At 35.8% G+C, this 27,516-nt stretch overlaps 2 protein-coding genes and 1 long non-coding RNA gene across 3 annotated transcripts; 1 reads left to right on the forward strand and 2 right to left on the reverse strand.

Moving 5' to 3' along the window:
- The first annotated feature begins 10,366 nt into the window (after positions 1-10,366).
- Positions 10,367-16,737, forward strand: LOC120170163 (disease resistance protein At4g27190-like). Its single transcript, XM_039178159.1, has 7 exons — positions 10,367-10,370; positions 10,546-10,622; positions 10,721-13,347; positions 13,702-14,178; positions 14,594-15,097; positions 15,202-16,056; positions 16,633-16,737. The coding sequence occupies exons 3-7, from the start codon at positions 10,768-10,770 to the stop codon at positions 16,720-16,722; spliced, it is 4,506 nt and encodes a 1,501-aa protein (XP_039034090.1). The 5' UTR covers positions 10,367-10,370; positions 10,546-10,622; positions 10,721-10,767; the 3' UTR covers positions 16,723-16,737.
- A 1,240-nt stretch (positions 16,738-17,977) lies between these two features.
- On the reverse strand, positions 17,978-18,948 carry LOC120170164. The gene is made up of 3 exons (XR_005520739.1): positions 18,904-18,948; positions 18,509-18,643; positions 17,978-18,105 (listed from the first exon to the last, which is right to left on the reverse strand). It is a non-coding gene; the product is annotated as an uncharacterized LOC120170164 (long non-coding RNA).
- Positions 18,949-21,634: 2,686 nt separating this feature from the next.
- On the reverse strand, positions 21,635-24,744 carry LOC120170073 (stomatal closure-related actin-binding protein 3-like). The gene is made up of 6 exons (XM_039178103.1): positions 24,694-24,744; positions 23,385-23,472; positions 22,757-23,106; positions 22,365-22,493; positions 21,929-22,021; positions 21,635-21,823 (listed from the first exon to the last, which is right to left on the reverse strand). Exons 1-6 carry the CDS (start codon positions 24,742-24,744, stop codon positions 21,635-21,637), a joined length of 900 nt encoding a protein of 299 aa, XP_039034034.1.
- Positions 24,745-27,516: the final 2,772 nt, after the last annotated feature.

Raw genomic sequence — 27,516 nt, forward strand, 5'->3', positions numbered from 1 at the left:
AGTGAAACGACGGAGATGGAGAGCGTGGTGGTGACGGACGACGAGTTGTGCTCGGCTCGGGGTGAAACAAAGCGCTCGGCACAAACGTCGAATGGTACGACGACGTTGAAGTTTGGCCACGACCTTGCGTCGGTTGAACCGGGGGTGGCGGTGGAATGGAGTTTGAGTCACTCGACAACTCATCGAACGTCAGTGCACAGGAGCGGCGACGTCCTCCTAGGACGGTAGGTGGAGGAGCGTTGTTGTTGTCGGGTCGGTTTCGCGTGCGCACCATAGCAGATTAGGGAGGAATGAGTGGCGTGAAAACGATGGAACGAGAAGAGTTCTTTGTTGATGCCACCGGTGGTGAGTGGAAGGAGGGGCGACGTGATCGTGCTTTGGGGGAGTGATCGGATATGGAGAAGATGAAGAGGAGAAGTTTGGTTTAATTGAGTTTAGTTTGGTGTTGCCGTGCGTTGTAGGGGTGTTTGAATTTGAGTCAAAGTGAGTTTTTATTTTTTTAGTATAATGGGTTTTGAAAATTGAAAAAGTGGATTGATGGGGATAGGGGTGGGGCCCACAGCTAGGGTTGTAAATGAGACGAGACAGATCGTGAGGTACTCGAGATCGACTCGATCAAGGCTCGATAAATACTCGGATCGAATGGACTCGACTCAAGTTCTTAATGAGCCGAAACAAGCTACTCGATACTCGACTCGAAAAGCTCGTGAGCAGCTCGAAAAATGTTATATTATAATTTTAGATTTTTAAAATTACATTATACAAAATTTATTAAAAATACAATATTGATAATTATAAATTTTTTAAAATATATTAAAAATTCTATAATACAACTACCCTCAAATTTTAATTTTTTTAATTCAGCAACCCAAGTCCAATTGATACATTGTATATTACTAAAAGAAAAATAAAAGTCCATTTAATTAATCACATGTTAGATTACACCCTAAACCTAAACTCTAAACTATAAATTCTAAACCCTAAATCTCAAACCCTAAACCCCAAATCCTAAGCCTTAAGCACTAAACCCTTCATCCGATTATGTGATAGGGTACTAAAAGAAAAATAAAAGCCCAATTAATTAAGCACATGTTAGATTATACCCTAAACTTTAAACCCTAAACATAAACCCTAAATTATAAACTATAAACCCTAAATACTAAACCCTAAACCCTAAACTTGAAACCTAAGCCTTAAATCCTAAACCCTTAATTTGATTATATGATAGAGGTTAAGTTATGCACATGATAATAGTGCATTACATACAGTGATGGATTAGATCTTGATAAAAAAATTGGGGACATACTTAATATTTTTAAAAAATTTAGAAATATAAATTAGATTTTTTACAATTTTTTAGTCTTGATGAGATTTAAAAAACTTAAAAGGGTATTTAATTAAAAACATTTAAAAATTTTAAATTTAATGAGAATTTTAAAAGGAACAAGCTACCCTTTTCGGAAGATAGAATGTTATATAGTTAGGGACATAAAACAAATCAGTACCCAACGGATTTGATCCGATCTAATAAGATCAGACTTTTTTTATTTAAAATTTGGACTTCGGTTGGATCAAGTTAAATTTTAAGAAAAACCTGTACTACTCTATGATAATTATGAAAAAAACACTTCTTTATGTATTAATATATTACTAGTTGTATAGCATATTTGAAAATCCACCTTAGCTACATCAATATGTATAACATCAATTTCTTCTTGAAAATCTAACCACCCACCAGAGGAACAATGGGCTTCTTCATCATCAATTTCCTCTCTCTTTCTCCTGCAAAATACCCTTCTTTTTCACCTATACTCAGTATCTGAGACAACGTCGGGTTATTCTCCTTTCGTTTCATCAACTCATTTCTTCTCGCTTCTTCACTCGCTATATCTTCTCCCTTCCTTATCTCCAAACTCACCGTCCTCGGCATCGGAGTAGTCTCCGTTGCCTTTTTAGTTGCAGCAGCCTCGGCTATAGCCAACTTCGACATGTTCTTATGGAGTTCAGCGTTTAATGAAGCCAACACAATCTCTGTTTCGGATTCCCTTTCCTTCAACAGCTTCAACTCCGCCTTTGTTTCCTCAAGCTCGGTCTCGAGCTTCTTTAAGGTATTGATAACCTCTCGGTGATGGGTATTATTCTCTCGTTGATCGTCTTCTTTATGATAGGACTTTGCTGGTGGCTGACCCGAGAAGGTGCGAACCCAAGAAGTTTGGTGGAAGAGGTGCCAGGGCAAGGTTCCAAAAGAGTTACCGTTGAAGAACTTTTCTGGTTTGTTTGGGAAACTTAGTTTTGTTGCGTTTAAGGTGATATTGTGTCTATCTTCATTTTGAATCAAGTTTTGTCATGTTTGTGGGGGTAAAATTAGCCATGACTGAGCATCAAAAATTAAATGTTTGTGTTTCTTTAATCTTAATTTAGACTCATACATCAAATTCCTTTGGTTTTCAAAAAAAAATGAAAACAATCCAGTATCTCACATCGGTAGGTTTAAGGCAGCTTTGAGCTTGAATCGAGCTTGAGTCTCGAGCTTCAATCGAGCTCCTGAAATTTATTTGAGTTCGAGCCTTTTCGAGTTCGAGTCGAGTTTTAATAATATATTTCGAGTTCGAGTCGAGTTTTAATAATATATTTCGAGTTCGAGTCGAGCTTGATAATTTTTAGCTCGCGAGTTTTCGAGTCGAGTCGAGCTTACTCTTACAGTTTTCGAGCTCGAGTCGAGCTCAGCAATACTCGAGCTCGACTCGGCTCGTTTACACCCCTATCCACGATATAGTAAAAAGGAGAAGAGAATAAGGGACTGGGGAGTGGTGCGACAGAAAGATAACAAAAAGGGGGAAAGAGAAAATTTGGGTTTTGCTAACATGCGCTGGCCTCCTCCAAGGGTTTTGCTAACGTGCGCTGTAAGAGTCAATGGTATCGATACCGTTAGAGGGGTATCGATATCCTATTTCAATTCTGTTTTATAGAGGCATCTATAGTGGTATCAGTACCATAGGAGGGTATCAGTACCCTATTTCGATTCTGTTTCAGAGGGGTATCGATACCTTTAGAGGGGTATTGGTACCATACTGCCTTGCGCGTCTCTTACTGCTCGAAATTGACACTGTTCGAATGAGAATTTCGCAAATCTTCATCGTTTAAGTTTGAATAAAAATATTTTGTTCCTGCAAAATAAAAATAGAAATTAAATTAAACATGCTCGATCGAATAAAATAAAATAAAACAAAAAATAAAAATGTAACGAAATTGAAAATAATGGGTTGTCTCCCATGAAGCGCTTTTGTTTAACGTCGTTAGCTCGATGACCTGATTCAGACTACAGGTTCTTCTAAGTCGAGATCTTTAATTAAGCAAGCTTCGCTATTCGCATAATACGGTTTAATCCTGTGTCCGTTGATTTTAAATCGAGTGCCCGAATCATCTTCAATTTCAACTGCGCCATGAGAAAATATTTCAGTTACCGTATAAGGTCCGCTCCACTTTGATCAAAGTTTACCTGCAAAAAGTTTTAATTTTGAATTAAAAAGAAGAACTTTTTGTCCGATAGAAAAAAGATTTAAAAACAATCTTTCGATCATGGAATTCTTTTGTTTCGTCCTTATATATTTTGGCGTTGTCATAAACATCTCTCCGGATTTCTTCAAGCTCTTGTATATGTAACTTCCGAGTTTCGCCAACCACTTCTAACTCCATATGCCTTGTGTTCCAGCTCGACAGGTAAATGACATGGCTTACCGAATACAAGGTGATATGGCGACATACCGATAGGTCCTTTATATGCAGTTCAATAAGCCCACAAGGCGTCAATTAATTTCAAGCTCTAATCCTTGTGATTTGGCTTGACTATTTTCTCAAGAATCATCTTTAATTCACGGTTTGAAACTTTCGCTTGTTCATTTGTCTGCGGATGATAAGCCGTGGCAATCATGTGGTTTACTACATGCTTCTTCATAAGTACATCAATTACCCGATTGATGAAGTGTGTTCCGCGGTCGCTTATTATAGCTCTTGGTGTACCAAACCTGCACGTTGACAGTTATCACAAGACTTGCAAAACAAGTAAGTATCACGGAAAATATGAGGCCAAAAGAATCCACATAAGCGATAACGTGAGCATCTTTTTCGATCTTTTATCTGAGCACGACTCCAACACTTTCATTCGAAGCATCACACATAACTTCGAAGGGAAAGTCCCAATTTGGCGGTTGGACTATAGGTGCCGAAACCAACTTTTACTTTAAAACGTCGAATGATTATCGGCATTGTTGGTCAAAATTGAAGGCTTTATCCTTCTGTAATAGCTCGCACAATGGTTGCGCCACCTTAGAGAAATCCTTAATGAATCTACGGTAAAAACCTGCATGACCAAGGAAATAAAGAATTTCCCTCACCTTAGTGGGGTAAGGAAGTGAACGTATTATATCAGTTTTTGCCTTGTCTACAGCTATTCCTTTAGATGAAACAATATGGCCTATAATCAAACCCTTATCAACCATAAAGTGACACTTTTCATAATTCAAAACAAGGTTAAATTCTAGGCACCGACGCAACTTTTCAGATTTAATATACACACATTGAATGAATTACCGTAAACAGTGAAGTCATCCATGAAGACTTCAATACCTTTCTCAATAAAATCAGAAAAAATGCTAATCATACACCTTTGGAATGTGGCAGGTGCATTGCAAAGTCTGAAAGGCATACGTCGATAAGCGAATGTGCCGAAGGGGAATATGAATGTCGTCTTTTCTTGATCTTCAGGTGCTACTGGAATCTGAAAGAAACCTGAAAATCCATCAAGACAACAATAGTGAGATTTACCGACTAACTGTTCTATCATTTGATCTATTAATGGAAGAGGAAAATGGTCTTTTCGAGTTGAAGAATTCAACTTCCTATAATCGATGTAGACTCTCCATCTATTCTGAACTCGTGTTGGTACAAATTCTCCTTCAGAATTTTCGATCACAGTAACTCATGTTTTCTTATGAACTACATGTATCGGACTTACCCATTTGCTATCCTAAATTGGATATATAATATCTGCATCTAAGAGTTTTTGTATCTCATTTTTTACCACTTCCATCATTGGAAGGTTTAGCCGACGTTGACCTTTACATGTTGGTTTTGTGCCTTCTTCGGTTTTAATTTTTTACATACAAGTTGATGGATTCAACCCTTTTATATCATCGATGGTCCATCATATAGCCTCCTTGTATTGGCACAAAACCGTGATTAAATCATTTTCCTCCCCCTCGGATAATCCTTTTGATATGATTACTGGCAGAGTGTTATTTGATCTGAGGAATACGTATTTCAAGTGATCCGGTAACGGTTTTAGCTCAACTTCGGGCGCCTGCAAAACAAAAGGTAAGACTTTAGGCTTAAAAGAAATCAAATTCAATTCGGTATGATCAGAATTCACGTTTTCGTCATGATCCTCTAGCTCTCTACATAGATCAAAGGAAAAATTAGTCCTTAAAAATTCATCAGCCAAAGGATCAATTAAATCGACAGAATTTAGACTTTCCACTTTATCATGATATTTCATTGCTTATATACATCAAATTTAACGATACCACCGTCAAATTCCATAGTTAAAATTACGCTTCTCACGTCAATTTTCGTGTGTGCAGTGCTTAGGAAAGGGCGCCCCAGCAGGATATCAGAGGGCGTGCTTGTGCAATCATTCTCCATTTCGATTATATAAAAATCGGCGGGAAATATCATGTCGTTTACCTCTACCAATACATTCTCTAAGAGTCCTTCTGGATAGATCACCTACCTATCGGCAAGCTGTATCGAGATCTTTGTATCCTTCAAAGGATCGTTAGTAAACATTTTATAAACAGATAGAGGCATTACATTAATTGATACACCAAGATCGCACATGGCTCGTTTAATTTAAACCTTACCAATTTTTCAGGGTATTGCAAACATACCTTGGTCTTTTAGTTTAGGTGGTAACTTTCGTTGGAAAACGTTTGAGACGTGTTCTCCTAAATTCACTTTCTTGACCCCGTTAAGCTTCCTTTTAGTCATACAAAGATCCTTCAAAAACCGGGCATACCTTGGAAATTTCCGGATAACCTCAAGGAGAGTTATGTTAACTTCCACCTTCCGAAGGACGTCTAATATTTATTTTCCTCAGTTTTTTTTATCCTTTTTAACTAACCTCGATGTAAAAGGCGGTGGCATGTCATAGGGAGATGGCGTCGGATCATCTATTTGTTCTTCGTAATTCTCTTTCTGGGATCCTGAATCATCAGTCTTCTTCTCTTTTTGGATTGCTTCGTCTGATGGAGCAGGTGACACCACTATTGTACCACTCTGAAGAGTGATGGCGCTGACATTGTCTCTCGGGTTTACCTCGGTTTGGGACGGAATCTTACCTTGTGATTCCAAGCGGCATACGGTTTGAGCCAGTTGGCTTATCTATTTGTCCATCTCTTGGAAGTGGGATTCAGGTAGAGTCTGGAATTTTTCCTGGGAAAGTGCTAACCTCTCGACAATCGACTCTAGTGATGTCTTCTGTAGCTGTTGTGGTGGTTGAGGTGGTCTCACTTGATAACCTTGATTTGGTCTTGAGTTCTGAGCATAATTGAAGTTCGGATGATCCCTTCATCCTGGGTTGTATGTATTGCCGTATGGATTATAAGCTCTTTGGGGAGGTCCCAGGAATTTCCCGACTGCATTGACTTGAGTTGCATCGTCGTCTTGAATCAGTGGACAACCGTCTGTCGGATGATCAGTTAATGCACATATTCCACATAATTGGTTTGGTCTTATCTTTCCTGCAACAAGAGAGTTGACGACTTCAGTTAACTTATCTATTTTATTTTCTAAGGAAGATGAACTTATCTCATGAACCCTTCGAGAAGGTTCATTATTTTTGCGGAATTGTTGGGAATTTGCAGCCATTGTGGAAATTAAGTCCCTAGCCTCAGTAGGAGTCATGTTCACCAAGGCTCCGCAGCTGGCAGCATCAATCATCTTCATTTCTAGGAGAGATAATCCTTCATAAAAGTATTGGAGGAGTGTTTGTTCGGTTAACCCATGTTGTGGGCAACTAGAACATAACTTCTTAAACCGCTCCCAGTAGTCATAAAGTGACTCTCCTTCAAGCTGCTTGATTCCAAGTATTCTCCTTCGTAGTTCACTTACTTTCGCCGTAGGGAAAAACCTATCAAGAAAAAGATGAGTCATTTGAGCCCATGTAGTAATAGAATAGCCGAATCAGCTAAGGAAAAAGGATAAGCTCTAAGTTTGACTTGGTCCTCGGTTACTCCCTGTGGTCTATGCTGGAATAGACCATATGAAATTCCATGAGATGTTTGTGTGGATTCTCGGTTGGTAATCCGCAGAATGTAGGGAGTAGATGAATAAGGCCAGTTTTTAACTGGTATGGAGTTTCGCCTTGGGGAAAATCAATGCATAAAGGCTCTTATTCAGTGGGTGTCGCGGCTAACTCCCGGATAGTAGGTTCGGCCATCGGATTTGTATCACCTGAATTTGATTATTCTTTTGGATTTGTTTGTTGTCTCTTTCTTTCCCGAAGTGTCTGTGTGTGGAGTCTCCTAGCTTTGGCTTCGATCTCCGGGTCGTACTCCACTAATTCGCCCGGATTAGTCCTGGTCATAAATCAAAAGCAAACAAAAATTAGTAACTTTGGCTTTGACAATTCTCGTTTTCGATGTTAAAATAAATTCATTTTTCTCAATTAAATAATAAGGAAATACGTAGTAGAGAGAAATAAGGGTCGATTCCACATGGACTTAGAAAATTCTAACTTTTTGTCTGAATTGTTTAAACCAGGCGTGAAACAGTAAAATATGGGGGATTTTGGTAAAAGGATTTTTAAATAATAATAAAGGCGATTTGAAGTAAAAAAAATAAGAAAAGATTAAAAGTCGAAAACAGATTTGGTAAAACAACCTCAAGCTTCGCTTTGACTCAATTTCTTTTAGATCATAGAATTAAATTTTCCCTTCGGGATTCACGTCGGTTACTTTGTCTACAAGGGCTATCCCCGTGACTCTATCTTATATACCGAATACCCAAGGCAATCTTTGATTCCAGCTTCGAAAATTGATCTAATCAACATTAATTGTCGTAAATCAATTACCGTTTAAGTTCGTGGCGACCGACTCGGATTGTTGCTTCAATAACCGTCAATTCTGATCTCAATTCCCTCTTGGCGAAGCCATCTCGCCACGTGTGTTCCTAGGAAGTCGAATTTGCTTTCTATAAGCCGAATCTTCTTCTCACACATTTAATCGCAACAACCTCTTGATCAAAGTCAATCTTTGATTTTGAAAACTGTTTTGATTTTGAAAAATAAGAGAGATTGAGAGATATTCCTAAGATATTAAGGGCCTGTTTCAATTCTCCCGTTGGAATTGAGTCATCGCTTCAGCTCTCGGCTTATGAAAAATTTAGCCAAGCATGACAAAAGTCATACTTAGCATATTAAAAACAAAACATGAAAGTAAAAGAAAAATAAAAACTTGAAAAGTAAAAAGAGAAAACTTTAATAAAACTAGAGAGAAAGCTTTAATAAAACTAGAGAGAAAAGAAGATTGTAATTTGAGTGATGTGTTTAGGCTTACCCCAAGTGGGTATTTATAGCCTCTCAAAGCCTAAGGATAAACAAAGAAAATAAAATAATCCTAAAGATAATTGTTTTTATTTAAATTCAAACTTAAAACTAGTCTCCTAATGCAACTCTGCTCATCAATCTTCCAGAAGGCGTGCGGAGAAAGTCTTCTAGAAACCGTCGCTGACTGGACCTTCTAGAAACTGCCACTTCAGACCGCGTCGTGCCCAGAGTCATGCCCATGTCTCCAGCCGTGACCAAATAATAAAAAAAATGCAGATCGCGCCCGTTTTATCACTAATTCTGGAAAGTAAGGACCTGCACGAAAATATGCATAACACAACCAAATCAACAACAATAATTCCACAAAATCAAAGAAATAACGAGCAAAGATTAACGATTCTGAGCACTCATCAACCCATCTCTTTTTTTTTCTTTTTCTAAAGAGCAATAATACCTTTTTTTTCTTAAAAAAAGCTCCTTCATCTTTAACATATAATATATGGTAATAGAATAAAAAAAGTGCATTCTAAATTACTTTTAGTTAAAATTTCAAATCATAAACTAAACCAGCACAATATTTTTGAGAAAGAGAGATTAAATATAAAAAAATATCCTTTGTCCTTGTTAGGGCTGTAAACGAGCCGAGTCGAGTTCGAGTATTGCTGAGCTTGACTCGAACTCGAAAAGTTTAAAATTAGGCTCGACTCGAAAACTCGTGTGCTAAAAATTATTAAGCTCAGCTCGAACTCGAAATATAATATTGAAACTCGACTCGAACTCGAAAAGGCTCGAACTCAAAAAAATTTCAGGAGCTTGATTGAAGCTCGAGACTCGAGCTCGATTGAAGCTCGGTTTTGAGCTCGATTCAAGCTCGATTCAAGCTCGAACTCAAACTCGAATTTGAACCTACAAAAATCTTATATTACATTTAAAAATATATTTTTAAAAAATTATAATTATAAATAATGTATTTTTAATATATTTTTAATAATGTAATTTTAAAAAATCTAAAATTATAATATAACATTTTTTTCGAGTAGCTCGCAAGCTTTTCGAGTCGATTATTAAGTAGGTTATTTTAGCTCGTTAAGAATTTGAGTCGAGTTCGAACTCGGGTCGAGTTCATTCGATTCGAGTGTTGATCAAGCTTTAACCGAATCGATCTTGAGTAGCTCGCGATCTTTCTCGTCTCATTTACCCTAGTCATTGCATTATACCACATTTCACTTACAAATATATTGGATGTAGTCGGTTACCATATGTCAATTTTGGCTAAACGAATATATGGTTTTTTTTTTAAAAAAAACTTAAAAATATATATTTAAAGCATCTAGTTTTCCTTCTTAATAATATTGTTTTCGAGACTTGAATTTACTATTTTTTTAATAACAAAATATATCTTATCATTATATTTAACATTTGATACATATATTTAATAATTATTGATTGATAATTATACCTATTGTTAGAAGCTGTGATTATATAAATGAATATAGATTTAGATGATCGTCAGAGATTTTTTTAAAATAAGAATATAACTTTACTTTGAATGACATCAAGAAACACCGAGACTCACTTTGATTTTTTTTAATCATATAAAATAAAAAGGTAAAAGTAAAAGTTTTGATAATGGAAGACCAAGACTTGCTGTTTGGGAATATATTATTCGAGGCAACATTAAAGTAAATATGGTGATATTATTGTAGGAGAAGTATCACTTTCCCACTTCACTTTGTTTTGTTTCTCAAACATTGAACTAAAGGAGAAGGTATGCTTTCTTCAACTCACTGCTCATTCCCTATAGTTTTTTTCATCTTTGATTATGATTATGCTATGTGTTTCCTTCTTCAATATGTTGTTATCCCGAGGGTTTGCTTTCTTAATGTGGTGATATGATTGTACAATTTGTATCAGTTTCTAACTTCATTCTCTCTGTTTCAAAGTCATTTGGTTCTGGGATCTGTTTGCAATTTCAATTTGTTTTGTGTTTGTTGGGATAACAACAAATCAATCTTAGGAGGTATGATTTCTTCAACTCACTGCTGATTCCCTATTTTTTTCATCTTTAATTATGATAATGCTATGTGTTTCCTTCTTCAATATGTGTTTGCTTCCCAGTTGTTCTCGAGTTTGTTCTGCTTCTTATAGACTTTTCAAGGAAAAAGATGGAGGTTCTTTTTGCCATTGTCGGATCTCTTGCTGCCAAAGCTGCTGAGTACACCGTCGATCCCACTGCACGACAACTTGGTTACTTATTCAAGCATAAGACCAAGTTTCTGAACCTCCGGACTAAAGTTCAAGACCTGGAGGGTGCAAGAGAAAGGGTGCAACAATCTATTGAAGCGGCTACCAGGAAGGGGGAGGTGATTTTTGAAGATGTTCAAAGGTGGTTGACAGTGGCCGATGAGAAGATCTCCGAGCAGGCCGCAAAGCAGTTGCGGGAGGATGAAGAGAAAGCAACCAAGAGGTGTTTCGCCGGCTTTTGCCCCGATTTCAAGTCCCGTTATCAGCTCAGCAGGAAAGCGGAAAAGGAGGTCAATGCCATAGCTCAACTCCTGACTGAAAAGGATGCATTTAAGGATGTTTCCTACCTTCCTGCAGTTGAAGTGACAGATATTATCAGACCTGTCAAAGAGTACGAGGCCTTCGGATCAAGAAGCTTTGCTTTTGATGGGGTCATGGCAGCATTGGAAGATGATACTGTCAGTAAAATTGGAGTGTACGGGATGGGAGGTGTGGGTAAAACCACACTTGTCAAAGAGGTCGCCAGACAAGCCAAGGTGAAACTGTCGTTTGATGAGGTGATCTTCGTAGCTGTAACACAAACTCCAAAGACAGTAGATCTTCAAAATGAGATTGCTCATCAGTTAGGAATGAAACTAGACAACAACCCAAGCGTTGATGTGCAAGCAGCCCGGCTATGCGATCGACTGAAGAAAGCCAAGAAGGTTCTTGTCATCTTGGATGATATCTGGGAGGAACAGGAAGTGGACACACTTGGAATTCCTTCAGCAGACCAACACAGGGGATGCAAGATATTGATGACATCTAGGAGGCTTGATGTGTTAAAAAGGATGGATTCTCATCCAAACATTCCAATTGAAACATTGAATGAAGATGAAGCTTGGAACCTGTTCAAAAAAATGGCTGGTCATATTGTTGAAAGCTCTGAAATACGGTCTATAGCAGTTGAGGTTGCCAAAAGATGTGCAGGACTGCCAATCGCTATTGCTACAATTGCAAAGGCTTTAAAGCCTAAAGATAAGTTGTTTGAATGGAGGGATGCTTTGCGACAACTAAGTAAGCCCTCTGAAAGAAACTTCAAAGGCATACCAGCAGGTGCATATTCAGCTATAGAGTTTAGCTATAAGTTTATAGAAGATGGTGAACTTGGGCCAATCTTTTTACTCTGTAGCATAATGCGTCATAATGCTACCGTGGAGGAATTGTTGAGATATGCCATTGGTTTGGGTTTTATCCATGATGTTAACACCATGGAAGAGAGTCGAGATAGAGTATTGACATTGGTGAACAATCTCACTGCCTCTTGTTTGTTACTCGAAGGTTCTCACCCAAACTGTTTTGACATGCACGACGTTGTACGTGATGTCGCCCAATCCATAGCTTCAAGGGATCGACATTGGCTAGCTTTATTCAAAGAGTTACCAAATGAGGAGAAAATGAAAGAAAGCCAGCTGATAAGCTTACAGAATGCGGAGGTCAATGAGCTTCTTTATCATGAGTTAGAATGTCCAACCCTTAATTATTTCTCAATTGGTATGTATCGTTTTTCGTCTTTGAAAATTTCAAATGACCTTTTTAAGGGGATGCAAAGACTCAAAGTCTTGGAATTTGGTAGAACAAATTTTACAACCTTGCCTTTCTCTCTTGGTTTCTTGAAAACTCTATGTACATTGCGTTTAATGTACTGTGATATAGAAGATATAGCCATCTTAGGAGAGTTGGGAAATTTAGAAATCCTTGACCTCCGTGGATCTAGAATGAAAATGCTTCCAAAGGAGATAGGACAGTTGACCAGGCTAAAATTACTAGACTTGACTAATTGTGGTCGTCTTAAAGTAATATCACCGAATGTGTTGTCAAGTTTATCTAGATTGGAAGAACTATACCTATACAATAGCTTTGACAAATGGGAGGTTGAGGGAATTGAGAATCCAAGAAGCAAAGCTAGTCTTGTTGAGTTGCATCATTTGTCTCGTCTAACCACTTTGGAAATACATATTCGTCATGCGAAAGCCATACCAAAGGATAACTTGTTTCTCGGAAAGATGAAAAGGTTCAAGATTTCAATTGGAAATAAGACGTGGAATCGGTTTGATTTTAAGGGGGTGAAAACATCAAGAATGTTGAAGCTCCGTATGAATAAAATTATTCATTTGGTCAATGGGATTAAATTGCTGTTGGGAAAAATTCAAAGTTTATATCTCGAGGGATTGGAAGATGTTGAGGAAATGCTGTATTACCCAAGTGTTGAACCTTTGGGGCAATTAGAATTCATGAAAGTCAAGAGCTGCCATAGGTTAAAGAATTTGTTCTCATTTTCCATAGCCAAAAGACTTCGTCTGCTTGAAGAACTTGAGGTATCAGATTGCATGAACCTCACAGAGTTAATTGTGGAAAAGGAAGAGATTAGCGAGAATGACATTTTGGAATTTAGTAAGCTACGCTTCTTAAAGTTAGAAAGACTGAAAAAATTTAATGGCTCATGGCTTTTTGATGAAAAGGTAATTATATTTATCTTATTTTCGTCTATTAATTATGTACATCAAATTTTTTATATTTTGATGTCTTTTCACGCTTTTTCCTTTAAATTAGATAAAATATTATATTTTTATTCACTATTTTATGATGCGGCAAGTTAAGTGACATCGATTCAATTAATTTTTTTTAAGAAATTAAATTTTAAAATAATTATAAAACATTATTATAAGAATTCTTTTTCATGTCTTTTATTATCTTTATGTAATATTTAAAAAAAACTTATTACTTTCTAAAATAAACTATATGTTCTGCATGATAATTAAGAAAGAATTACTATTAATGATGGGATATGAAACGTGAGTTTTATATATTTGCAGGTGTCCTGTCCTGCCTTGGAGGAGTTGTGCTTAAAGTTCGTGGGTGGCATTGAGAAAATATGGCATATTGATGATCAACTTTCTGGAATGTCTTTTGGGGTTCAAAGTTTAAGAGATTTGAATGTGTGCGGTTGCAATAAGTTGAAGTACGTATTTACTTCATCTATGGTTAAAAGCTTAGTGCATCTGAAAACACTTTATGTTTCTGGATGTGATGAAATGGAAGAGATAATAGAAGGAACATTAGCGGCAACAGAAGAAGAAAGGATTAAAGGCAGCATAAGTGTGTTCCCTAAACTTCATTTTATGTGTCTCGATGGGCTTCCAAAATCGAAAAGATTTTGCAGTGGAAGTTATCCAATTGAATTTCCCTCGCTAAGGGAGTTAAGGCTAAAAAGATGTCCTGAATTGAAAACGTTCCTTTGTGATAGTGGAAAGAGCGGAGAAGCGCCGCCAAATTATCTCTTCAATGAAAAGGTATGCTTTAATTATTCATGAATACATAGATATTTCCTATCTGGAAAAAAGCATATATTTTAATATATAAGAATTGTTTCACTTCTAGTTATTGGTTTTAGTGGTAATACATACAGGAATAAAAAATAGTTACTATTTTAATTTAATAAAAAATCATTAATTGTAAAAAAATATAAAAACAATATTTTTAGAGGAAAAAGAAAACAAAAAACCAATCATATGCAGCCTATTTGCAGTTCTAGAGTTTGTTCCTTGTAAAATTAGCTTCTTACACCACAAATATTGTAAGACAATCCAGCATTTTAGAGTCAAAAAGTTTAAAATTATTTTTAATGTTGGATGCATGATGATGGGATTTATGAGAAAATTGAAAAAAAGAAAAGAAAATGAAGTAAAACATGAATTACGTATGTAGGTTATACTTGCTGTGCTAGAGGAATTGGAAATTTGTAAAATGGGCAACTTGGAGAGGCTATGGTGTGACCAGCTTGCTCAACATTCCTTTTCTACACTAACTTCCATTCATCTGAAGTATTGTCGTAAGCTATTAAATGTTTTTCCGTTGAGTATGTTGACAAGACTTCAAAGGCTTGACTACATGTGCATAGTGGGTTGTGAATCAGTGGAAGAAATAATATTTGAATCTGAATCTCAAGAAGGAGGCAGCAGTAGAGCGATGACATCACTTTCTTCTTCGTTCATCCAATCAGATGTTATTACATTTGAATTTCCAATTTTGACATCCTTGGATCTCAGTGGATTGCCAAATTTAAGAAGTATCCATCATACAATGCATACTATAAATTGGCCCTCGTTGAAGAAGCTGGATGTGAGTCGATGTGACAAAGTGGAGATATTGTTTGCTTGTCAAGAAACAAGTGGAAACAATAGTCATCATCCCCTGTTTTGGGTGAACGAGGTATCATCCTAATTCCCAAACTATTTATTTATTCGATTTGATCTATTTATTTGTTTTGGGTGAATGAATTACTCTTTTTTCCCAAACAATGGGGAATTGTGCAGTCTACATTTCAGAATTTACATGAATTGACTTTGGGATGGAATGCTGGAATCAAAGACATCATATGTCATTGCGAAGCCCAACAACAACATCAACTTTTGTCTCATTGCTTGCCCAACCTGAAAGTCGTCAATCTTTACGGGTATCCGGAGCAATTAACCCTATTACCATCATACTTGTTCCATTTATTAGCCTTACCCAATCTTCAAACACTTGAAATAATCTGTTCATCTTTTAAAGAAATGAGATTCCAAAGTGAAGAAGGTGGTGAGGAAAAGCCTGCATCGCTGCTACTCTCTCAGATAACTGAATTAAATCTGTATTTTCTTCATGAATTGATGCATCTATGGAAGGAAAAGGAAGGATTCCCAAATCTAAGGATTTTGGATGTTTACGAGTGTCATAAATTAGAAGGTAATCTGGTTCCATCCTCGGCATCTTTCCGAAATCTGGTGACTTTGAAAGTAGAGAGATGCGATGGAATCATAAAATTAATCACACATCCCACAGCCAAAAGTCTAGTGCATCTCAAAGAAATGAGTATAACCCGTTGCAGCAATATAAAGGAGATAATACAAGGTGGGGATGATCACGGTGAATTCAGTTTCCCCCTACTCAACCGTTTGGCACTTGAAGATCTACCAAAGCTAGAAAGCTTCTGCTCATCAGGGAATTATACCTTTTCATTCCCATACTTGGAAGATCTAGTTGTAGAAAATTGCCCAAAGATGAAGATGTTCTCTCAAGGACACTCAAACACTCCAATGTTGCACAAAGTACGGTTAAAGAGCTGGGGAGTAAAAGAGCTTTTGGAAGGTAGCCTTAACAGCACCATACAACACCTATTCAGAGAAAAGGTATGTTTCCTCAAATTTCCATTTTATATACTATTTTACAAATTTGTTGTAATTGCCTTTACATTCTACTCACTACAAACAATATATACACATTCATTCATACAGGTTAGCATAAATCTTATACAAACATAATGACATTGAAAATCCATTAATACAGATTCATATTATACTAACAAAGGACCAAATTACGTTAGATATATGAATTAAAAAAATGTACGATCCATACAAGTTTTGTATTATAACTCACAAAAAATGTACAAAACTATGAGTGTACATTGTAACATATAAAATTATGTACTTATGAATCTTCAATCCCTTAGTTAATATAATATTTTTAAATTGTTTTTACCAGCAAATTGAAAATCCATTAATGCAGGTTCATATTATATTAACAGAGGACCAAATTTCGTTAGATATACGAATTAAAAAATGTACGATTTATACAAGTTATGTATTATAACTCACAGATTGTGTATGAACTTATACATGGTCATTGCATCTAATACAAATCTATGAGTGTACATGGTAACATAAAATATATATTTCATTATGGTATTCACCCGGTAGTCGTTACAGCATGCAATGAACGAGGAAGGTGAGAATTCTAAAGAAGATCAAAGCAAACCTTCTACTTCTGACGCCCAGATAAATCTAATTACATTTTAATTTATTCTTTTGCTTTTCTCTATCATAAATGATATTAATCTCTCTTGAGGATTATTAAATGTAAAATCTCACAGAGGAAGAGGAAGAGGAAGTGGAAAATTCCACAAAAGATCAAGTAAGCATATATAATGCGGATGGTTATTGTTAGCTTCAACAAGATAGCTTCTTTGGTAATGATTTCTTCATCTTAGGTTCAAAAGTGCAAGAGTACTTATAATTCTTATTTCCTTAGTGTCTCACTTGATTTGAGTTTATATATTAATCACTTCATTTTTCCTCGTGTGGCCTCATATTGAAACATCTGTTATCATCAATGTAACAGTGTATGGTAGCAGAAAACTAATCGATTCGAATGCTGCCCCTCCTATTTTGCTCTGCCTTGATTGAAGTTTGATGGCTTGCGAAGAATGAATCGAAGGTTTAAAACATGGATTCGATATAATTTGTAATTAACAAATTTTCCATCTTTAGAATATCGCTTGATTGGTTCTAATATTTGTGACAAATAGCACAGGTTGTGTATGTCGAAGTATGCAATTTATGTTATGAAGATTTTGATCTAGTCTAAATAAACCATGTTTGTATTTGTAAATATATATTTGTAGTGAAAGTATCTTTGGCAATGATGTTTTCTCATTCCTTTATTTTTCTCTGGTTTTGCAAAACCAAGTTCCTTGGTTTATCCTTAGCCTCACATCTTCCCTTTCAGCTAGGAAGCGTGACCCTCTTTTGTCTTCATAGGTCACTTGCCGTCGGGAGGCAAAGTCTCCTCTACCTTTGCTTTGCCTGTGTGCTTTTCCACATTTTTGTCGGAGTCGAGTTTCCGTGTTTATCCTCTAACTAGGTCATCTCCTATCGCCTTTTAGTATCTCCACCTCTTTAGCGTCAGCGGTCAAGCGTCATTGTTGCTTCAATGCGACTTTTGTGGTGTGCAGTGTAGACCACAGTTTTCCTCTAGTGGAAGTGCTGGGCAGTATTTTGCCATCTTCCTTCTATGGAGGTTTTCAATGGAGGAAGAAAACCCCTTGCTTTTTATCTCATTTATAAGACTCTTAGTTAGATAAATTTTTTTTTTTCTACACATTTCGTCATCTGGTCCTCCCGGCATCACCTGCATAATCACAACATATTCTTTCACATTTCAGTTAAGTTCTGCAGCCAAAATGATGTATCAAGATAAATGCAAGTAACTAGGATTTCTGAGATTCTTCGAAAAGATTGTTAGGAGCGTACGTTACAATCGAGAGTGTGCTTTCGTGCAACCATCATAGTTGCATTTCTTTCCTTATCTGATTCAAATATTAATACATAGGAGAGCCCTTTCCTTGGTTGCCAAAACAATGACTTGGTCGGAGCATTTGCCTGGCCTCTAGCTCCACATAGCTTCATTAGGAAAATCCGAAAGAATGTTAGAACGGTAAGAAAGTGTTTAAAGAATAATAAAAAACTTGTAAGAGAAGAGTAAAATATCACCGGCATTGATGTGGAATAGTTTCTCTGCACTTTGTGATCCATCCTCTACAGAGCTTGATCCTCATCTTTCCAATATTGAATGTGTGAGTCGAGCGTGATGATCTTGTCCATTGATCTGGGAAATGACTACCTAGAAAAGACATGGAATGAAGAACTTCGATTAGAATTGGATGAGACAAATATTCCTACCATGTCAATTGGTTCTAGTCTAGCTCCACATAGCTTCATTAGGAAAATCCGAAAGAATGTTAGAACGGTAAGAAAGTGTTTAAAGAATAATAAAAAACTTGTAAGAGAAGAGTAAAATAATCACCGGCATTGATGTGGAATAGTTTTCTCTGCACTTTGTGATCCATCCTCTACAGAGCTTGATCCTCATCTTTCCAATATTGAATGTGTGAGTCGAGCGTGATGAATGATCTTGTCCATTGATCTGGGAAATGACTACCTAGAAAAGACATGGAATGAAGAAACTTCGATTAGAATTGGATGAGACAAATATTCCTACCATGTCAATTGGTTCTAGAATAAAATTTTTATGATGAACCAAACTACTCAATGAGACATTCTGGAAAAATGACATTCAATGGATAGCTATTTTCTTCACTTTCTTTGTATTATATCAATACATTCATACACTAGCAAATCATCACACACAGATGATGATCATGATATCACCAAGGACAAATCGAAAGGAATCAAACGCACATTAAATTCACTGCTAGATTTCCGCAAAAGTGTACGTAGCTTCCCAAACCTGCAGCTGTAAAAGTAACTTTCTCAGCCTTTCTTGCCTTCTTTCCCATTCATCAATACACTAACGTATTTTGGCTAAAACTAACCAGAATCAATAGGATTGGCAGTTATCACAGAGACTTTTTGGTCATTTGAGAGAATCTCGGCCTGCAAAATTAGACCAACATCAAATGGTTCTGGGGCATACATTGTTTTGTGTGCACCTGAAACGCAGAAAATTGGATCAGTTATTAGAGTAGGATGCAATGTAAATGATACAGGTTAACAAGCAACAATGTGTTTTATAGTCAGTATGATACTGAAAATCCGATCAGGACAACTAGCAAGGATACCTGAAATCATTTCCCTCCGATTTCCATCAGATGATATTCGATACCACTGAATCAAGGATTTTTGAAATCAATGGAGCATTATCAGAACATGGCTGGAGTTATAAGCATGAACCAAGAGTTTCAGAACCATGAAAACCGAAAACACGGGATTTGTTTTTCTCGGCCATCTTGTTAATTGCCAGCAGTAATTAACCAGCATAGGTTAGAGTATCAGAAATTATCATAGACCAGATCACACCATCCCACTCGCTAGTATCTAAGGCTTGATCGGTACTGTGACGAGACAACATGCTAGGAAAAAAGGATAGTCACAAAAGATAATTAATGAGGAATTTAAAACCAACTAGAGACCTTTTAGAAGCAAGTACATGATGTTCAATACTCGAAACATTAGCTACCAACGTCCAGCAACAACTTTGAACAGAGTGGCTAATGGAATTTACCTTCCAATATGGTAATATTACAAAATTTTCAACTTTCACAGAAACAAACAACTTCCGGTAAGAGTTTTGTGGGCTCTGTCAGCTGGATGCACTTTGGAAAGCAAATACTAATCTTCACCAAGGTAAAATACCAGACATTTCATAGCAACATTAGTACTTTCTTCTTTTCCAAGTATTTGTGTTTATTTTTCATTTTAATAGAGTTTTGCATTTAACTATATATGTGTGTGTGTCAATGTTATTTTAATAGAGTTTTTCATTTTGATGGAATGTTGTAAAAATAAATGAAGAAAAAGAAAACTCAACCGAAGCTTTGCTTGGAATAGAGATTTCTCTCGAATTTGAGCTCTGGGGGCACAAAGTTCATGCTCCATTATATAGAAACCATATCTTTAGCAAAAGCCTCATCTACTTCTCCATGCATGTAAATGTCGCCAAGAAAATAGATTTATGGTTTGTCACAAAACGATTAAAGAAACAGAGAATATTAAGCAGCAATTTCTGGCATTGCTAGCCTTGAATCATAAATGCGTGGCTATATTACAGGGATTTCTCATTATATGTTTTCATTTAATCACACACGTGATACATATTGTGAGAGAAAGTGGATCAGATTGTAGTGTTCTAACGATTCCAATTGTCACTCTCTTTCATAACTTCCAGTTCAATGAATATTTTGACAAACCAACAATTGGATTTAAAAACTTATCCAAATACATGATACACTTTCAATTTCCAATCAATCTGATGTCTATATCCCATCAATCAAGAATACCAAAACAGTGTCGCCTTCAATGTCATATAATGAGGAAGAAGAGGCGAAGCATTTAATACCAAAATATTCAATCTTGATGCAAAAATATCCATCTTTGACATGCATCTCTATTCTAATCACATCGTAGACAAGGGAATAAATAAGACCTCTGTTGGTCAGACTCTTCATTTTTCATGAAGTATCTGTGTCTCACACATAGATATGGGGATATGATCAACAAGGATCCTCCAAATATATAGCAAACCTTAGAAAAGTCTAACCATACTCGTGTCGGATGCATACCCATATCCGACAAACACCCTGGTCCAAGTAACATAAAATAAAACAACAAAAGGAAGGAAACATGCATGTGAATACGCTACAAAGGGTCAATTTCAAATATAAATTCAAAAGAGGATGAGTACTAAAACCCTTCATTGTCAAATAGAATCAAAATGAACAGTTATAACACCAAAGAACATCCAAGAGTATAATTCAATGCTAAAAACTGAATTTTACTATTAGGAAATGAAGTCAAAACAGAAAAGACTCTGGCTGAAAGAAGTATACAATAGCCATATCATCAAGTGTTGTATTGACATGAATTGTGTGTACGAAAGAACTTTTAGCGTTTACAATAGGCTAAGCTTACTAAACATTAGAAGTTTAGATACATGAAATGCAATTGTAAATGGAGGCACACAATATAAATATTGGTAAAATTTAACCTCCATTCACTACACATGATTCATATCAAAACAGTTCTTTAGTTCTCACAGTTTGTGCAGATATACATTGGAAACAGGTACTTTAAAAAAATAGTCTTGACAATACACTATCACATAAACATTGGACTACTTTTACATGAAAATAAGAGAAACAAGTTTTAAGGTCTCGACACTCTTTTTTTCATGGTTGTTAACACCACTTGCAGCTAGGGAAAGCTTGGTTAAATACAACCCACATTTCCCAACAGTCTATGAAGAGCATTACAATTTAGTCTGAATTGGCGGTCTAAAATAGCATCTAGCTAGATACATTGCAAAGTACTAATTTACCACAAATTATAGTTGTTATGACGTATAGATTTGGACAATTTACTTGGCAGCAAAGTAAGAAACATTTCTCATCTTGGAAACTGATGAATTAGAGAGCTAACATAATAAGCTCAATTTAACCTGTGTTTTTTGAGAATTTTCTGGATTCTTTTCTTGCTCATCAAGGGCCTCTCCAAATCGCTGCACTACGGCCCTAGCACTTTCAATTTCAGCAAAAGAAAAAGACTTTTCTTGATTTACCAACTTTTTAGCATCTTCAGAAGCTTGGAGATATAAAGGAACGGACTCGATTCAGTAAAAATGAAAATCAAAACTGATAGCTCCTGAAAAGGCTGATCTTTATTTGATACATCAAAAACACAATCCAAAACTTGACTTACATGAACTGACCTGCTTGAGGAAATTCGCCGGTTTTTTCACTTCAAACTTCTCTTGAATCCGTTCACCTTCTTTTTGGGTCAATTTAACTGCCAATGCATCAACCTACATTAAAGGGGGAAAAAGGATAGTTATAGACAAAAATCATTATGTAAAACGTCTTAAGCAGAAGGAAATACCATAGAGATCATATAGGACATTTTGCATCAAGCAGAAGAAAGTACATTTAGAGAAAACGTTTAAGAATGGAAAACATTGACAGTTTGGCATGAAAATGAAGAGGGCATCATGTTTATATGAATGCATGATGTGGTGCAGTGGAACATTAAACATTAACCTGTTTTGAATTTGTGCATATAAGACAGCTTCTTATGATAGGTATGATGCTTTAAGCTTCAAACAAAAACCTTTATTCAAAATATAGAAATGATGAGGCAAAGCAGCTAACCATAGAGATAGCTTTCTCTACATCTTCCTTGTTTCTTCCAGCCATACAACCTCTCAGAGACTCTAAGGCGTCTCTAAGTTTCTTCAAAATAACATGCCCCTCCAAAGAAGCAACCTCTCTAAGCTTGGCCCATATTACAAGAAAACAAGTGTTATTCACTATATCATCCATTGTTGATGAGACGGAATGACGGATACCGATATTGTCGTCCGCAAAATGCATGGAAGAAGAGGGAGTTAAAACAAAGAAACTACAGATGGAGCTAAAGTTTTGTTGAAACCACATATGATCTCTTTTCCATTCAGATACTGTAAAATTCCAGATCAAGTAGGATGGAAAAAAGAGGATAATTGAGATGATATTGGGGCAACTGAAATGAAGATGGTTCCAACCTCATCAGCCAATTTCACAGAAGTAGCAAGGTTCTTGTCGAATTTACTAGCTAGGTCACAAACTGAGAGTCGCTTGTGCTGCTCAGATAATTGTGTTGTTTCCCTTTCAACAACCTCCTTCAGCGGTGAACCATTGTTAACCCCTCTTGGCTCTTCCAAAATCTGATTGTCGGGTCCTAATTTATACTTTGGAAAGTGATCGTAAGCAAAGCTCACATCAGCTGAAACTGCCACAATTGATTCTTTCAGCATTGTTTCATCGATACCAGGACTTATCTTCGTCATTTTCAGGTCTATTCTCTGCTCCTTAAACACAAAGAAAGCAACCTTATCAAACCTCCAACTAAACACTAAAAAATCACTTTTGTTAATCATCGATCTCAAGCAAACCAATAACTCAGAAACATTTATATTTATTTTGTCCGAATTTCATTCGAATATTGTTTGGGTTTATATTATATTACTAATTATACATGTTATTATATTTAATCATAATTATATACATATTATATATATAAGTATGAATAAGTAATTATATAACTAAATATATATATATATATATATATATATAACGTTAATTTAAAATGCACTAAATGTGACATTTTTTTAAAGGCTTATAGCAAATCACTTGCAACCCAACCGTACCCAAACCAGTTGAAGGCCCAATTCAAGCCCAATGATTCAGCAGAGCATCCTCCAATCCACGTGAAGATTCCCTGGAAAACAAAGACGGTTATGGGGGGTTAACAAGCGTGAAAAAGGAGTTAACCAAAAAATCGGGGTCCATTATTCTCAGCAGAGGGAAAGGAGCACGAAATTGGAGGGATATTTGAGCAATCAAGAAAACCGTAAAGGCTCGGTTTTTATTAGCAATTAACCACTAGAGACTATCAGCCATCACCAGAAGAACGAGGAGAACCAGAGACCATTTGAAAGGAAAGAAAAGCACAAAAAAAGTCTACCATTCGTTTTTTTACACAATAGAGCAACAAATAAAGAACAGTGTGTGTAAAGATATTAGGCTCTCCCCCATTGATTCTTTTTACTGAGAAGAGCAACAAACGTAAAAAAACAGTGTATAAAAAGAGATATTTTCCTCCTATTCGAAGATCAAAGGAAACAGAGGAGCTCTCTCTTTTCAGCGAACCAAAGCAATACACAGAATTAAAGAGGGTATTTTTTTAGTTTCCATTCTCCATTGCTTTCATAATTTTATCGTGTGTGCATATGTTTTGAATTGAAACCAAGTCAAAAATATAAAGGAATAGTGGTATGTTTACCTTAGAGATTAGGGCCATTTCTGTTGTTATGGTTGACGGAAAGTTGAGGGTTACGTCCTTAGGGTGATTAGAAACTTGTTAGTTTAACATCTTTAGGCCGATTTAGAAAGAGTAATCTAGAGGGAAAAACATTTAGAAGCTGTTAGAAATGGAACCTTGTCCATAGAAATGAAAAAACCTAATGAAAAATTAACCTTTCTTCTTCGTCGGTAGGTTTCTTTATGTCGTTGGGGGCTTTGAGCGATAGAGAGTCGCGGTGACCATTTTGCTTTGGTAGGGGTTTCGGGGTTAGTATAGGCAGGTTTAGATTTGGGTTTAGGTATGAATGGTTGGAGTGGATTGTTTATAGGGTTGTGGTGTATAGTCTATAATCATCTGGCCACCGTTAGTGGTGGCCGATGGTACAATAGGTGAGGATGAGAACGAGCGATTTTTGGTTGTGATCTTAGGTTTTTCGGTTCGTAGCGATTTGGTGAGATTAAGTTAAGTCTTGGTTCCTGGGGTTATTTTGGAGGAGAATGATAGCTTTGGGGGAGGTTTTGGTTCCTTACCGTGGCCGTTGAGCACGGTGGTCGGCGTAGAGAGTTTCATAACTCTCTGTTTAAGAAGAAGGGGAGAGGGAAGGATATATTGCATATTAGGTTTAGTATAGCTTACCTTGTTGTCACAGTAGCGAGGAGTAGCCACCGGGGAAGATGCCTGCGTCATGAGTTGAAGCCCTTAGGGCTCTCGGTCGAGGATAAAGAAGAGAGTGGAGAGGGAAGTGAGAGGCGGTCGGGTGTGTTTAGTTGGGTTTAGTTTAGGTTTATGTTAAAGTTAGGTTTTATATAATAATATTTGGGTTAATTATTATTTTAGCCACCGAATTTGAGAGGTAAAATTGGGTTTTCAGTCCCCTGAAATTTAAGCGTATTTTTACATTTTAGTCACATGTAGGGCTTGATTTTGAATTTACTCTTTTTTGGTTGTCTCGATTTAATTATTTTCCAAATTTAAGTTTTAGTTGTAATTTTTGGGTTATTTAGCTACAGGTCATCGCATTTTATAACTCATTTTGGTCCTCAAATCAAGGTTTACATGTTTTCAATTTTATCTCTTTATTTTGTGCGCATTTCTTTTTAGTCTTATATGTTGATTTATTTACTTTATGCTGGTTAGACATTAGGATTCTATATTTTTTGCATGTTTCTTTTTGGTTATGTGTATGTTTAGGGTTTATTCCATTTTTAGTCATTTATGATGGTGCTTTGTTTTATTTCAGTTTCATTATTTATTCACATGTCCATTTCAATCATTATTTTGTTAGTATTTAAGGTAGTAAGGTTCGGTTTAATATGATTTGATCCTTATTTTAATAAGCATGATTATTTTCTAAATTTTGCATTTTTAATTGATATGTTTTTATTTTTGCATTTAAGTCGCATTTTTATATTACATATTAATATATATATATATATAGGTTATAATGTATAGTTATAAAAATGTATACAATTTTTGGTATTAAAATATTATTGCATGATAATTTTTCATATATTATTTATTAATTAGATAGTCATTTTTTGTTAAATCAATTTTTGCATGACATTCTTTTTGCGCAATTTGTATGTTATCTTCAAGTGCATAACTCGACCTAATTACATAATTGGACTAAGGGTAATATCCTTTTAATTTAAAATTGTTTTGAGTGGCTTGTCTTAACTCATTAGAGAGTCGTTTTTCGATGATTTTAAATTAAAAGTGTATCCCAACATTGAAACCTAAAAAATGGTTAGTCACTTTGAAATTTGGGAACGAAAGAAAAAGAAATGTTCGGCTATTTAAATTTTTCGATAAAAGATTGTTAGAACTTATCTAAGATCTGGTCTCGATATTTTTAAATAATCGAATATTCTTTATCTTTCTTAAAGGCTTGCTAATTTTAATTTAATCTATTTTTTTGCATTTGAATATTATAATGAAAGTTTAATATTTCTTTATTTCGATTGGATTAAGAATTGATTTTCTCAAGTTATGAGGAATTTGTTTCTTCTTGATAGGAAATAATTTAATATTATTATATTTCATTGTAAAATTCATTTTTGTTGCTTTAAGGGATCATAAATCAAATTAAAATTCAAATTTGTAAATTTCATTGCAAAGACATTAATTAATCGACTAGGTACCGATTTAGGGCATTGTGGGGGTGCTAATCCTTCCCCACACGTAACCGACACCCGAACTCATTTTCTGGTAACGCAGACCTCAATTTTTTATTTTAATTAAAATTAATTTTTATTTAAAATGACAAAACATTTTTGGGTACTCAATCACACCCTAATCAAATATTGACGGCGACTCCTCAAACCGTATTTTTCTATCGTAAAGAAAATCCCAAATTTTTTGAAACGATAGGTTTTTAAATCGCATTCACTTTTAATTAAAAATTAATCATTAAGAGATAATTAGAAAATGGAGTGGTTTTAAAAATCTCATTTTAATAAAAAAATTGTTTCGACAGCTTGGTGACTCTACTAGGGACCTTTTTAAGAGAGTCAAGCCTATAGTCGATTAATTAATTGTCTTTTCAATTGAAAGTTATAAATTCGTTCTAGTTTGGTTTTTGATCTCCTGTTTGGTTTTAATATTGTTTGTTCATAATTTGATTAACCATTAAATAGTTATACTGATCTATTTGCTAATGGTTTCAGATTAATCGTTTGTTTTAAAAGGAATTGAGAACTTTTTATTGTTTTGTGATTGAGTGTTTCTTACTTTTCCTCACACAGTGCACAGTTGCATTAACATAACATGAGCTAAAACCCCGCTCTATCTTATTTAAGTAGGAGTGAGAAACTACTCCCTCGTGTGGTTTTCACCTCCGCATGGGATAGTGGATCTCTCCTAGAGCTCACGCCTTATGGTCCTCGTGATGGTAGTCACCTCCGGACGGACATAAGGAGGTGTGTTCCCTCGAATTGAACTCGATCCCCAAAAGCCTATAATGGGTCATGATTGAGGGTTTGTCAGCCCAAGGGGGCACCAACAAGGAAATTTTGTGAACCTATTACTTTAAAGCCGAACCCATCATATAGTGAACATAGAGCCCAAACTTAGGTCGAGCCTAACCCGAACCTTAAGAGTTCCGTGAGGAGGGTACACAAGGAAAAGCTTTTTGGGTCATTTATTTTCGTTTTTTGAATAAATGTATGCGAACTAGAGATCATGCAATTAGGTTTATTTTTCAAGCAAGTATGCGAATTAGATATCATACGGTTAGGGTTTTAATGTTCAAACAAAGCATGGGGGTAGGTATCATGTTTGGGTAGGATCTGATAAAGCATGATTGGGTAGCCATCATGTGTGGGTAGGATTCTTGAACAAATTATTATCCCTGATTAATTGTTTTATGTTTACTAACTGATTTTCTTTTTTCTTTGCTTTATTTCTTTTTGTTTTGCATTGCACTATCCATTTCATGGTGTTGATTTAGGATCGATGTCC

This window comes from Hibiscus syriacus, unplaced genomic scaffold (assembly GCF_006381635.1).
Source record: "Hibiscus syriacus cultivar Baekdansim isolate YM2019G1 unplaced genomic scaffold, ASM638163v2 tig00111772_pilon, whole genome shotgun sequence".
Lineage (NCBI taxonomy): Eukaryota > Viridiplantae > Streptophyta > Magnoliopsida > Malvales > Malvaceae > Hibiscus > Hibiscus syriacus.

Coding starts and splice junctions, on each gene's coding strand:
- LOC120170163 (XM_039178159.1), top strand. CDS start 10,768: ATGGAGGTTCTTTTTGCCATTGTCGGATCTCTTGCTGCCAAAGCTGCT. Junction 14,179..14,593: donor ATTATCTCTTCAATGAAAAG/GTATGCTTTAAT, acceptor TTACGTATGTAG/GTTATACTTGCTGTGCTAGA. Junction 16,057..16,632: donor AACACCTATTCAGAGAAAAG/GTATGTTTCCTC, acceptor TAGTCGTTACAG/CATGCAATGAACGAGGAAGG.
- LOC120170073 (XM_039178103.1), bottom strand. CDS start 24,744: ATGACGCAGGCATCTTCCCCGGTGGCTACTCCTCGCTACTGTGACAAC. Junction 22,494..22,756: donor CTGTGAAATTGGCTGATGAG/GTTGGAACCATC, acceptor CTTGTAATATGG/GCCAAGCTTAGAGAGGTTGC. Junction 22,022..22,364: donor TAGAGAAAGCTATCTCTATG/GTTAGCTGCTTT, acceptor CCTTTAATGTAG/GTTGATGCATTGGCAGTTAA.